Source organism: Chanodichthys erythropterus, chromosome 20 (assembly GCF_024489055.1).
Source record: "Chanodichthys erythropterus isolate Z2021 chromosome 20, ASM2448905v1, whole genome shotgun sequence".
In the NCBI taxonomy this organism is placed as follows: domain Eukaryota; kingdom Metazoa; phylum Chordata; class Actinopteri; order Cypriniformes; family Xenocyprididae; genus Chanodichthys; species Chanodichthys erythropterus.
Genome location: NC_090240.1, coordinates 33,186,797 through 33,199,846, shown reverse-complemented (window position 1 = coordinate 33,199,846; position 13,050 = coordinate 33,186,797). Strand labels below are relative to the sequence as shown.

The 13,050-nt window shown below is 36.6% G+C and overlaps 2 protein-coding genes across 5 annotated transcripts in view; both read right to left on the bottom strand.

Moving 5' to 3' along the window:
• The window catches only part of otud3 (OTU deubiquitinase 3), a 9,939-nt gene extending 732 nt beyond the window's left edge, over window positions 1–9,207 (bottom strand). Inside the window, exons 1-9 of one of the 4 annotated variants that reach the window (XM_067372027.1) lie at window positions 9,088–9,173; window positions 8,789–8,852; window positions 7,304–7,570; window positions 7,065–7,213; window positions 5,144–5,256; window positions 4,944–5,066; window positions 471–588; window positions 197–390; window positions 1–104 (exon numbers count right to left, since the gene is read on the bottom strand). The exon at window positions 1–104 is cut by the window's left edge and continues 732 nt beyond it. In XM_067372027.1, the coding sequence (XP_067228128.1) occupies window positions 1–104; window positions 197–390; window positions 471–588; window positions 4,944–5,066; window positions 5,144–5,256; window positions 7,065–7,213; window positions 7,304–7,509 (1,007 nt within the window). In that variant the 5' untranslated portion in view covers window positions 7,510–7,570; window positions 8,789–8,852; window positions 9,088–9,173. The other 3 variants (XM_067372026.1, XM_067372028.1, XM_067372025.1) reach the window with 3 other exon arrangements.
• Window positions 9,208–9,712: 505 nt separating this feature from the next.
• Window positions 9,713–11,245, bottom strand: g0s2 (G0/G1 switch 2). Its single transcript, XM_067371729.1, has 2 exons — window positions 11,099–11,245; window positions 9,713–10,445 (listed from the first exon to the last, which is right to left on the bottom strand). The coding sequence occupies exon 2, from the start codon at window positions 10,427–10,429 to the stop codon at window positions 10,094–10,096; it is 336 nt and encodes a 111-aa protein (XP_067227830.1). The 5' UTR covers window positions 10,430–10,445; window positions 11,099–11,245; the 3' UTR covers window positions 9,713–10,093.
• Between the last annotated feature and the right edge of the window lie 1,805 nt (window positions 11,246–13,050).

Below are 13,050 nucleotides of genomic sequence, written 5' to 3'. Positions count from 1 at the left end.
TGGTCATGTGACCCTTTGCCCTGTAAAACCTTCTGTCTATGTCTCTCCTCTTGACGTTTCTTCTTTTCTAGACGCTGTTGCTCTTTCCTTTGTTTATTAGAGAGCTAAAAAGCAAAAAAATACAAGAACACTTAATTATTTTCATCTGAGAATCTCAAATATGACACATTTTATCATTCAAAACGATCTCAGTTACCTTGGGTTTATGTGAGATGCTGTCCTCTGTTGGCGATATGATTTCACTACATTCAGCCTGCATGCCTTGACATAAAGGGTGTGTCCCTGAGGCCGAATCTCTCTGTGATGATTGGTTGTTCAGTTCAGACTCCAGCCAATCACTGTGGCACGTCTGTGATGTGGCATCCGATTGACATAGATTGTCTGATTGACCTGCGGACACAAAATAGCAGTGAGAGCATGCTGGGAGTAAAGGAAACAGAATTAAAACATTGATTTGAGAATGGACGGACTGTCGGCACAAAGAATGTTCAAGATCAGCTCTTCGTCTTCAGAGAGAGAGCGCGAGGGAGAGGCGCCTCTCGACTTCTCCTTCTGCCCGTCTCCAAAGCGCCTGGAATTATTCAGACTCTATCCAAAGAAAAGATGACAAAGTCACATGATAAGAGCTTAGCAAATCACAAACAAGGTCACCTACAGTGCATCCAGAAAGTATTAAGTGCTTCACTTTTTCCACATTTTGTTATGTTACAGCCTTATTTCTGGATTAACTGGATTAAGTTTATTATTTTCCTCAGAATTCCTCAAACAGCCCCATTATGACAATGTTAAAGGAGTTTGTTTGAAATCTTTTGAAACTTATTAAAAATAAAAAACGAAAATAAATCACATGTACATGCAAGTATTCGCAGCCTTTGCTCAATACTTTGTTGAAGCACCTTTGGCACCAATTTCAGCCTCAAGTCTTTTTGAGTACGATGCTACAAGCTTGGCACACCCATTTTTGGCCACTTTTGTATTTTTTTTCTTTGCATGACCTCTTAAGCTCCATCAGGTTGGATGGGGAGCGTTGGTGCACAGCCATCTCTCCAGAGATGTTCAATTGGGTTCAAGTCAGGGCTCTGGCTGGGCCACTCAAGGACATTCACGGAGTTGTCCCGCAGCCACCGCTTTGTTATCTTGGCAGTGTGCTTGGGGCAGTGTTGTCTGTTGAAAGATGAACATTCACCCCAGTCTGAGGTCAGAGCGCTCTGGAACAGGTTTTCATCAAGGATGTCTCTGTACATTGCTGCATTCATCCTTCCCTAGATCCTGACTAATCTCCCAGTTCCTGCCAGTGAAAAACATCCCCACAGCACGATGCCATACTTCACTGTAGGGATGGTATTGGCCAGGTGATGTACGGTGGAGTGCTGCAGAGATGGTTGTTCTTCTGGAAGGTTGTCCTCTCTCCACAGAGAAACGCTGGAGCTCTGTCAGAGTGACCATCGGGTTCTTGGTCACCTCCCTGACTAAGGCCCTTCTCAGTTTGGCCGGGCGGCCCGCTCTAGGAAGAGTCCTGGTGGTTCCAAACTTCTTCCATTTACGGATGATGGAGGCCACTGTACTCATTGGGACCTTCAATGCTGCAGAAATTTTTCTGTACCCTTCCAAAGATCTGTGCCTCGATACACTCCTGTCTCAGAGGTCTACAGATAATTCCTTGGACTTCATGGCTTGGTTTGTGCTCTGAACATGCACTGTTAACTGTGGGACCTTATATAGACAGTTGTGTGCCTTTCCAAATCATGTCCAATCAACTGAATGTACCACAGGTGGACTCCAGTCAAGTTGAAGAAACATCTCAAGGATGAGCTCAATTTTGAGTGTCGTGGCAAAGGCTTTTTTGTTTATTATTTTTAAATAATTTGCAGGAATTTCAAACAAACTTCTTTCACATTGTCATCATGGGGTATTGTTTGTAGAATTTTGAGGAAAATAATAAATGTAATCCATGTTGGAATAAAGTTTTAACATAACAAAATGTGGAAAAAGTGAAGCGCTGTGAATACTTTCCAGATGCACTGTACATAAACCCTAAGATTCAAAAGTTCTTTATTTTAAAGAAGTGTCACCAATGCTGCATTTTGCTGATCAAAAATACAGTAAAAACTGTAATATTATGAAATATTATTACAATAAAAAATAACCGTTTTCTATTTTCATTAAATTAAAAATGTAATTTATGAATTTAAAGGTACAATTTGTAAGATATTTGCAGTAAAATATCCAAAAACCACTAGGCTAGTGTTATATATTTTGTCCAGCTGATTACTAAAAATATCTCTAATGTTTTCAACTACTTGTAAATCATGAGAAAATTCCCATTCTAAACAGTGACACGGGCCGTTTCTCAATATGCGTACTTGTCTGTACTTGTGCTCTCGTGGACTTGTGAAACGTCATCAGTCGCTGTCCAAGTACTGTTCCAATTCAAAGTTCGCATCTAGCCAAGTTCAGTTCAAATTCCCGGATGTGTTCTTGATCCGCCCCTTTTATCGAGGATGCATCGAGAGGTGACTTGTGCAGACTTGAGACAGCCAGGTATCCCAGAATGCATCTCGCACTAACCAGCAAGCGTCAATAGTAAAGGAGAAACCCCGCATAATTTAAACATATTACTGTTTTTATGTCATGATATGTAGTTTTAAGAGTTTTTCAGGCGAGAATGTGCTGGTTTAAAGCTCAAATTTGTGGTTTATTGATAAAGATGGCACCTTTCTGACAATTTGATCTGACGTTGTCGGAGTTGTGAGATCCAGGCGATCACCGGACGCTCAGCGCTCATGTGCCCAGCCGAGAGCAGCCTTACCTCAGCTAATTCTTCTGACGTTTGCCGCTTTCTCCGTTTTGGCTGAGGGCAACGTGACGTTTCTAAAGCACTGATTTTGTACGCTTGACTGAATTGTTTGCTTTATTTCTTATTGTATATTCTTACCTTTTATTATTGATCCTTAAAACTGACATAAAACAAATAGAGACATGGTTTTGTTTTATGTTATAGTCTATTTCATTTTATTACAGTGAAGTTAATCAGAGTATGCACAAACAGTATTACATTTAATATTTTTGAAATATATACGAAAAGAGGCAGGGTTGTTTAATATTTCGTTTTGTTATAAATATATGCACATTGCAGATAATCAATCACTCGTTGCCTGAGACTATTAATATGTTTTTGTTTGTTTTTTTTAAATAAAACGAAGAGGCAGAGTGGTGTTTTATAAAAAAAAAAATCGTTTTATTGTTGGCTAAAATATACATACAGAGATAACCGGAGAAGCCAGAGCGAGCTGAGTGACGTTGTCAAGAACGCTGCCGTTCCATTTGCAGAATCACCGGACTTGTGTTCTCCCGTCCACGGGAGTTCGTTCTCCTGAGTCGAACTTGCCAAGTCCTAACTACCAAGGACGCGAGTCCGAAGTTTGCGAACTTGCGGTGCGTTCCAAACGGGATATATCGCCCTCCGAAGGGCACTTCGGAGTGAAAATAATCATGGCTGCCATATTGAAGGGTCGTTCCAAACCGAAGTGCTCAAAACTGGCCACTTCAAAGGGCCCTTCGGAATGAAGGATTTCGAAGGGAACAACTGATGGACACTTCGGGCCCCCATGATCCTTTGCACAAGGAAGTCTGACGTCACAGAATGGGTACAGGAGGCTCAGAGATCGATTTTAACTATAAAGGTATGTATAATATTTTTATGTACTACTGTAATATTTATACGAGTTAGATTTGGTACAAAATCATTATGGTCAAAACGACATTGTACTTCAACAAAAAACTTTACAGCTCCCTTTATCAGTCCATTCAAATGTTTAAAATACATATATACAATATAGCCTACATGCCATAAACCTAAAATAAATAAATAAATAAACTAACGTTAAATAAAGGGTGCAGCTTGCACAATCTACTCCTCCTTGATTGTCTCGTTAAGATGACGCAGAAGTGCGTTCCAAAAAAAAAGAGTTTTTTTGACCCCTACACCCTTCATCCCTTCGAAGCTCTCACTCCGGAGGGTAAACCCTTTGAAGGGATTAGGGCATAGGGATGAGCCCTTCCGAATGGAACGCAGGGCCTGTTTTGAGAAACGGCCACGGGGCAGTGCAGTCGCCTGTCAATGACGTCAGTTACCCTGTTACCACCTTTACTGACGTAGAAACCACATGACAACAGTGCCGGGTCAAATGCGGAAGTAGTGTCTAGCGTCCAGCAAACCACTAGCTTGCTTCAAGCAGTTCCTTATTTACTTCTTGCACGTTTTATGGTGGATTGTGTTACTTATTTATGGACCATCTAACGCTGGTTCTGTCAACAAGGACAGCTCCTGTAAACTCATGACCGGAAAAGCGGAAGCGGCGCCGGCGACTGTGTCATAATAAAAGTCCCGCTGCTCGTGAGGCGTGTGTTGATCAATCGCTCCAGCTCCTCGTTCAGCTCCCGCAACACTCGGTCTTGCTCTGCTTCATACTACAGTAACGTTAATAATCGCATCCACGAACATGAGTTCTTCCAGACTCCAATCCCTATTCTTTTGCACCGTCCGTTGAGATGGAGACCCAAGTTTCCGCTAAAACTTGGCATCATCAAACTACGCCTTTGTTTTGAATAGGCTTCTAGCGACCTCTAGCGGAAAAAAATATCACAAATAGTACCTTTAATTAATTTTCAGCATCATTACTGCAGTCTTCAGTGTCACATGATCCTTCAGAAATCATTCTAATATGCTGATTTGCTGCTCAAGAAACATTTATGATTATTATTATTAACATTATAAATGTCTTCACTGTCACTTTTAAACAATATAATGTCCTTGCTGAAGAAAAATATTCATTGTGTTCCAAAAAAAACCCTGAACCCACACTTCTGAATGGTAAATGCTCTTTTAGGAATTGTCCATCTTTGGTTCATGTGTGTGTCTGATGTTTGTTTAGTTGACAGACCTCTATACGTAGATGTGCCGGACTCTCCGAGTTGTCTCCAATCTTCCGGACGCTGTCATAATGGTCTCCATAGCGATATGCGATGTGTAGCTCACGGCACGACGGCTTGTCTGTACCATTTATCTAAATGGCAAGAAAGAAAGCATTAATAAAAACACACTTTAGAATTACATGAATCAAATATATAAATGCTCCATCACCTCCCACAATGGATTGTTCAGCTGATGAATAACCACTTTCAACTGCTGGCTGCGAGCGAAGGCCACGATGGCATCATTACCGGCAAACATGCCCGGCTGTGAGAGGTTTGACACTGAGAACAAAAAAAATGACAAGGATTTCTTCAATGACATACCAGAACTTTCCTTCAGGAATGCACTGAAATATAGTGAAATATATATACTATATATACTAAATTTGAAATGTATATACAATACTAAATTTGTCCCCTGTATGTGTGTAAATAAATATTATTTATTTATTTACACACATACAGAGACAAACAGGAAATAATTACATGTTAATATGAATATATAGATCTAAATCTGAATATATATTAATAAGCCTGAATATATAAATATAAATCTGAATATAGTCATAAGTTTGAATATAAAAAATGTAAATCCTGAATATATAAATTATTAGTCAGAATATATATTTATAAATCCCAAATATATATTTATATATTCAGAGTTATAACTATAAATCAGAATATATATAGTAATAAGTCTAAAAATATAAATGTAAATCCCGAATATATAGTTATAACTCTGAATATATAAATGTAAATCCTGAATATATAGTTATAACTCTGAATATATAAATGTAAATCCCGAATATATATAGTTATAAGTCTGAAAATATAAATGTAAATCCTGAATATATAATTATTAGTCAGAATATATATTTATAAACCCCAAATTTATATTTATATATTCAAAGTTATAACTATATATAAGAATATATATAGTTATAAGTCTGAAAATATAAATGTAAATCTTGAATATATAATTATTAGTCAGAATATATATTTATAAATCCCAAATTTATATTTATATATTCAAAGTTATAACTATATATAAGAATATATATAGTTATAAGTCTGAAAATATAAATGTAAATCTTGAATATATAATTATTAGTCAGAATATATATTTATAAATCCCAAATATATAGTTATAACTCTGAATATATAAATGTAAATACTGAATGTATAGTTATCAGTCAAAATATATACTTATAAATCCTGAATATATAATATTTTCTACTTCCTAGGCCCTGAATTTTAGCACAGGATTGTGGGTATTGCATGTCATTTTAAGTGTCATGCTTATAATGTGCTACATTCCTGCAAACAATTATTAGTATGCAGGTTGAATGAATATTTTTTTAAATTTTAAAATAAATAGATTTTTTATTTTAACTTTTTTTTATATTTTCATATTATTAATACAGTATTACAGTATATTCATATTTTGAATATTGACTTTGATATTTTCCATTTTAGTTTAAGTTTTAGTAATGTTACTGTGTGTTTTTGTCACTTTAATTAGTTTTAGCTGATGAATGATAAAAGCATTGACAGCCAATCAGAATCCATCCTGCTTTAAAGAGCTCGAGCATTTAAAGTGACAGACGACAAAACTGCAGCGTACACTTAGAATAAACAACAATATTGTGCATTGAAGTGGACGCTAATATAGTTATTGTTATAGTTATCTTAATAGTCATCGATCTTGGTGTGAACAAGCCTTTCGTTTGTTTTTTTTTTCAGATTTAGTTATAGTTTAGATTTATTTTCAACTTAAGACTTCAACTTTGACTTCAAAATTAAAAATGTTATCTTGTCAACTAACTGAAATAAAATTCAGTTAACGTTTATTTTATTCCAATTAAAGTAAATGTCTTTTTTAATATTTTCATAGTGGCTCATGTCAAATGTCTGTAGTACAAATGGTGTGGGACAAGTTTAAACCATAATTAACAGTAATTTCTGGTGTTAATGTGAGTTGCAATGCAATCTGGTTTTGTTTAAGAAGAAGTTTCAGTTTATTTTAATCCAGTTTATTTTGACCAGAAGAGGATATATGGCAGCACACACACTTTAGAGACTTCTCTTACAGTGCTTTGTGAACGGCACTTCGTCTTCAACGAAGGGCTCGAAGTCCTGCCTGTGGGTCATCATGTACTGTACCGTCTCCTGCCGCAGATGCAGGTGACCCCGCGAATGTCCCTCCAGCTGATCTCCAAGAGCTCGGAACAAACAGTTTCTGCGGGACAACATGAGAAACACAAGCTTGACTCTTTAAGGAACCGTATATGGTCATCACAATCATCCCGTAACAGAAGCCCACACATACCCGTCTCCAGGCACCTCTCGGAGTTTGAGACCCAGAGCCTGAAGCTGGTTGGAAAAGCTGACAAACTCCTCTCCATCTTCCCCTCCTGGAGGTCTGTTCTTTTTGTCCTTGGCCAGAGCCCGGCGGGCCGCCCGCTCATCTCTCTTTCTCTCTAATTCACACTTCCTGTTTCCCTTTATGGGCTTTCCTGACTGTTTCCTTGACATGATGATGCGCTGTATTACACTCAGAGATGACGCAGCTGTTTATCTGTCACACACACAAGACCTAAAACAACACAGCATAAAATTCACACCATCAGTTATGACAAAGGGAAGTGCTTAAAATAAACATTCAATATGACAACCAAAATAAAAGTGTGACATACAGTGCATGACACTAACATAAATTACCATGGTAAACACTAACATTACTATTTCCGCAATTATCGTCATTTAATAATAATTTTAAATAAATTAATATAGGACTACACTCAAATAGTTTGAATTGTGTGGTGGCTGAAAACAAAATAACATTAAATTAGTGCTGTCTAATCGATTAATTGCATCTTCTAACATAAAAGTTTGTGTATATATATATATATATATATATATATATTTACAAACTTTTATGTTAGAAGATGTATATATACATGTGTATATATATGTATATATATGTGTGTGTGTGTGTGTGTATTTATATACACACATGCTCCACCCTCTTTGCGCCGTTTTTGTTATCTTTTTAGTTGTTTGTTTTGTCCTTTCTTATTTTATTCTTCTTACTTCAATAAATGTTATTTATTTTGATCATTATCCAACACGCTGTGTCCTCTTTTGTCGCAGCTTCCGACAGACAGAAACACAGATAGATAGATAGAGATACACACACAGACAGACAGACAGACAGACACAGACAGATAGACACACATATAGATAGACACACAGATAGATAGACACACAGATAGATTGACAGACAGACCGATACACAGACAGACAGACAGACAGACAGACAGACAGACAGATAGATAGATAGATAGATAGATAGATAGATAGATAGATAGATAGATAGATAGATAGATAGATAGACTGATAGACTGATAGATAGACTGATAGATAGACTGATAGATAGACAGACAGACAGACAGACAGATAGATAGATAGATAGATAGACAGATAGATAGAGACACACAGACAGACAGATAGATAGATAGACAGATAGACTGATAGATAGACTGATAGATAGACAGACAGACAGACAGACAGACAGACAGACAGACAGACAGACAGATAGATAGATAGATAGATAGATAGATAGATAGATAGATAGAGACACACAGATAGATGGACAGACAGACAGACAGATAGACAGATAGATAGATAGATAGATAGATAGATAGATAGATAGATAGATAGATAGATAGATAGATAGATATTTTTTTTCTCATGGTAATGTCATTGACAGTGGATATGTATAGTATAGTGTTGTGCTCATGGTTTTACTCACCTAATCACAGTACTGAAGCCAATGAATCATGTTTTCAGATGTGAAACGTTTGTTTGTTGTCTGTCTATATGAATTATTATATAAATTGTGTAATTCATATAATAATGAATCCAACACAAACAAGTTCAGAGTCATGTACTGCTAACACCAGACAGAGACTGATAAGAGAACAGCAGCGTTATGTTTCAGAAATGACGAGTAATAAACTGTTTCTGTCAGATTTGACAGCGTTTAAACGATAAAATGAGTGTTTGTTGAAGAGGAAAGACAGTTCATGTGTTTTTTACAACTGTACTCACATTATTTGTTGACAGTAAGACAATCACTGGACGACAATTTGACCACTAACTCCGGTAAATCTCACTCTGAGCTCTCCAGGGTTTGTTTACTTCCTAAAGAAGCCCAGGCCTCGCTTCCGGTTCCGGCTTTGATTTCAAAATAAAGCCACGGCCGCGAAAAGTCATCAAAAAATACGTTTTAAACTAGAATATTTATCTTAAAAATTACAAATATATAAATAAATGTAGTTATTATTGTTTATGGTGTTGAGTATATTATTTGTTTAAAAAAAAAATGTTTATGCTCACACAAATAATGTTTTGGATTATGAATCTTGAATCGTAGTCTTGCTATAATAACAATAATAAGTTAAGTTTGATAATAATAATTATCAAAATTTCCCTACATTGACAAGAAACTGTCTTTTTAAAGTGTATTTGTAGTATATTTTAATCACCATCACTTGACAATTTTTTTCATTTAAATCTTTTTTTTTCTCTCTTTTGGATGAAAGAAACCATTTTTAAAGCAAACGGAGAAGATTCCTTTATCCGATTTTCCTTGTTACACATATGCAAACATGTTCATGTAATAATAAATGAATTAATTCCACAAAAGCACAACTGAGAGAAAAGACTCTTAATATGACATTAACAACAAAACACTCTTATTTGATGCAGAATCAAAATATCATCTTACATTACAACAGAGTGATGCAGAGATTGAGCAAATATGAATTTATTTCATGGCAGTAAAAGATAGCACACTCTTCACGTGACTTTTATACATCCTTTATAAATAGTTATCATCTAATAAAAAATCATTACACCATCTAAACAGACATACGTAACAGTCAGTCGTAAACTATCAAGTCATTTCCCTCTCCGTGCCGCTCTGCAGCGCTCAGTACAATAACTGGGTCCATTGGTTCCTCATGACGGGTCAGTGCACAAGCAGAACTTCATTTTGGCTCAACTTTCGTTTTCGTCAAGTAGCCTAGGCATAAACAGCAGCAGGGTACGAGCCTTATGAAGCATGAGCTCTGAAGCTCATCCTCCTCTGTCTGGTCATGGGCATTTCCTTAGCCTTGGCCTCCATCGCAGCATCCATTTCGTCGTCTTCAGGGATGGAGGTTTGTGGCTCCTGGACCTGCTCTTTTACTGATATGAGCTCCTGCACCTTTAGCATCTCAAAATCAGGCTCCTCGTGGTCAGGGAAGAGGGAAGCGGCAACCTGCACCACGCCGCTCACCATTCCCAGGACGGCGAACGTGCCGCCCACTAGGTAGACCTTCAGGCAGCCCTTGGAGGGACCGGACCTCAGCATTTCCTTAGCGAAAGGGATGATCTCATGCATGTCCATTTTAGTTGTGTTACGTCTGTGAAAGGAAACAAGAGTGTCAGAGCAGGTCATGATATGAGAATATAACAAAATGAAATATATTACATTAATAAACAGCCCACTGCTGGAATGAAGTCTTATCCATTAATCAACATTAAATGCTGTTTGCAAAGCAGTTTATTTTCATATATTAGGATATTTAATTATAATATAAGGAACATGCATTAAAAGGATAGTTCACCCAAAAATGAAAATACTGAGTTTCTTTCTTCTGCTGAACACAAAAGAAGATATTTTGAAGAATGCTGGTGAGCAAACGGATTTTGGTTTCTTCAATTAATTTTTCTTCAAATTTCATTCTTCAAAATATCTTTAGCAGAAGAAAGAAACTCTTACAGGTTTGGAACAACTTGAGGGTGAGTAAATGATGACAGAATTTTTGGGTGAACTGTCCCTTTAAGAAAGTAAAGTTCCGGGAAGCAAAGTTATTTTTAAGCCTGAAAGCAACATTTTAAGTTTTGAAAAATGTTAATAGGCTATACCAAATTACTACAATACTTTTATTACATGGGAATTTCACAGAAAAAAAAAAAAAAAAAAAAAAAAATATATATATATATATATATATATATATATATATATATATATATATATATATATATATATATATATATGCAGAAAAATACTCACTTGTAAACCGCAGAAGAACCCGTTCATAGAAGAACTTCTTTGCTTATCCTCAGAGCTTCAGTGGGTGCTGCAGGTACAGAAGCTCTGCCTATTTAAGGCTAGTGGGTCTCGGTCGACACCCACACGATATGAATATTCATGAGGCTGGAAAGGAGACGCAACTTTTGTCCAAGTTGCTTCATGTGAACGGGGAGTGACTCCGGCTCTGCGGGCGAGAGATGAACCGTGTCTGCCAAGAGACACTGGAGGAAATCTGTGTGGTGGTCACGTGATAACGCTATGAAATGCACTGTACGTGAGGAGTGTGAGTGTAAACCATGGTGTAAACATACTGACGATGAGGTTTTTATTAGTACAGAGAACTTGATGATCCAGCGGTGACAGTTAATACTAAATCTACACAGATTAAAAGTTCGCAGATCAGTTTTATGGCGTTGTGAGGAGCGGTAAAGATGTTTAACAACAAGTAGGCCTGGATCCAGATGATATGAAACGTAAACAAAGACGTGAGGAATAGAATAGGTCTATAAAAACAACAAAAAAAATGTACTTGTACTTTTATAGCTAAAAGTTTCTTATGCTCACTAAGGATGTGTTTATTTAATGAAAAATATAGTAAAAACAGAGAAATATTAGTTTAAAATAACTGTTTTCTATTTTAAAATATTTTAATTTATTCATGAATGAATTTTCAGCATCATTACTCCAGTCTTCAGTGTCACATGATCCTTCAGAAATCATTCTAATATGCTGATTTGCTGATCAAGAAACATTTCTGATTATTATCAATGTTGAAAAGAGTTTTTGCTGCTCAATATTTTTGTCAAAAGTTTAGGGTGAGATTTAAAAAAAAAAAAGAAAAGAAAGAAATTAATACTTTAATATAGCAAGCACATTAAAGGGTTAGTTCACCCAAAAATTAAAATAATTTTATTTATTACTCACCCGTCGTTCCACACCTTTGTTCATCTTCAGAACACAAATTAAGATATTTTTGTTGAAATCCGATGGCTCAGTGAGGCCTGCATTGCCAGCAATGACACTTCCTCTGTCAAGATCCATTAATGTACTAAAAACATATTTAAATCAGTTCATGTGAGTACAGTGGTTCAATATTAATATTATAAAGTGACGAGAATATTTTTGGTGCGCCAAAAAAACAAAATAACAAATTTTATAGTGATGGCCGATTTCAAAACACTGCTTCAGGAAGCTTCGGAGCGTTATGAATCTTTTGTGTTGAACCATGATTCGGATCGCGTGTCATACTGCTGAAATCACGTGACTTTGGCGCTTCAAACCTCTGATTCGAAGCAATAGTATCTAATTTGTTCTCTGACAGAGCGCACAGCCTCAACTGAATGCGCTGCTCTGCTCAGCCACTCACTGAACAACAGACACAGAGAGAGGTGCGCCTGCGGCAGTGACAGGAAAGCAACACCTCGCGCTCATGCGGCAGTACCGGTGGGTCTCGGAAGCTAGATCAGGTTAACAATTATATTCGTCACAATGCGCTTGTTGCAAAAGGTTGCAAAAGGGGTCTGAATAGTCATTAAGTTGGCAACACTGATGCAGCCTTCCGTCTCCAGGTCCCAGCCCACCGCTGTCCAAAATGGCATTATGACAATTTTGCACCAGCCGGAGGCAATTACAAAAACTGGTTCCGTGTGTGTATCACACCAATGTACATATTTTATGACAGAAAATTAAAGTTATTAATTATGAAGGCTATATTTCAATATAAACTGGTAGTAATATTTTTCTAAAAAAATTTAATGCCTGTAGGAATAAAATTTAATGGTTTTTAATTCCATTTAAGGCCTTAATTTTCGCAAAATCCATTTAATGACTTTTTTTAATGCCCCGTGGATACCCTGCTCACTGAGCCATCGGATTTCATCAAAAATATCTTAATTTGTGTTCCAAAGATTAACGGAGGTCTTACGGGTGTG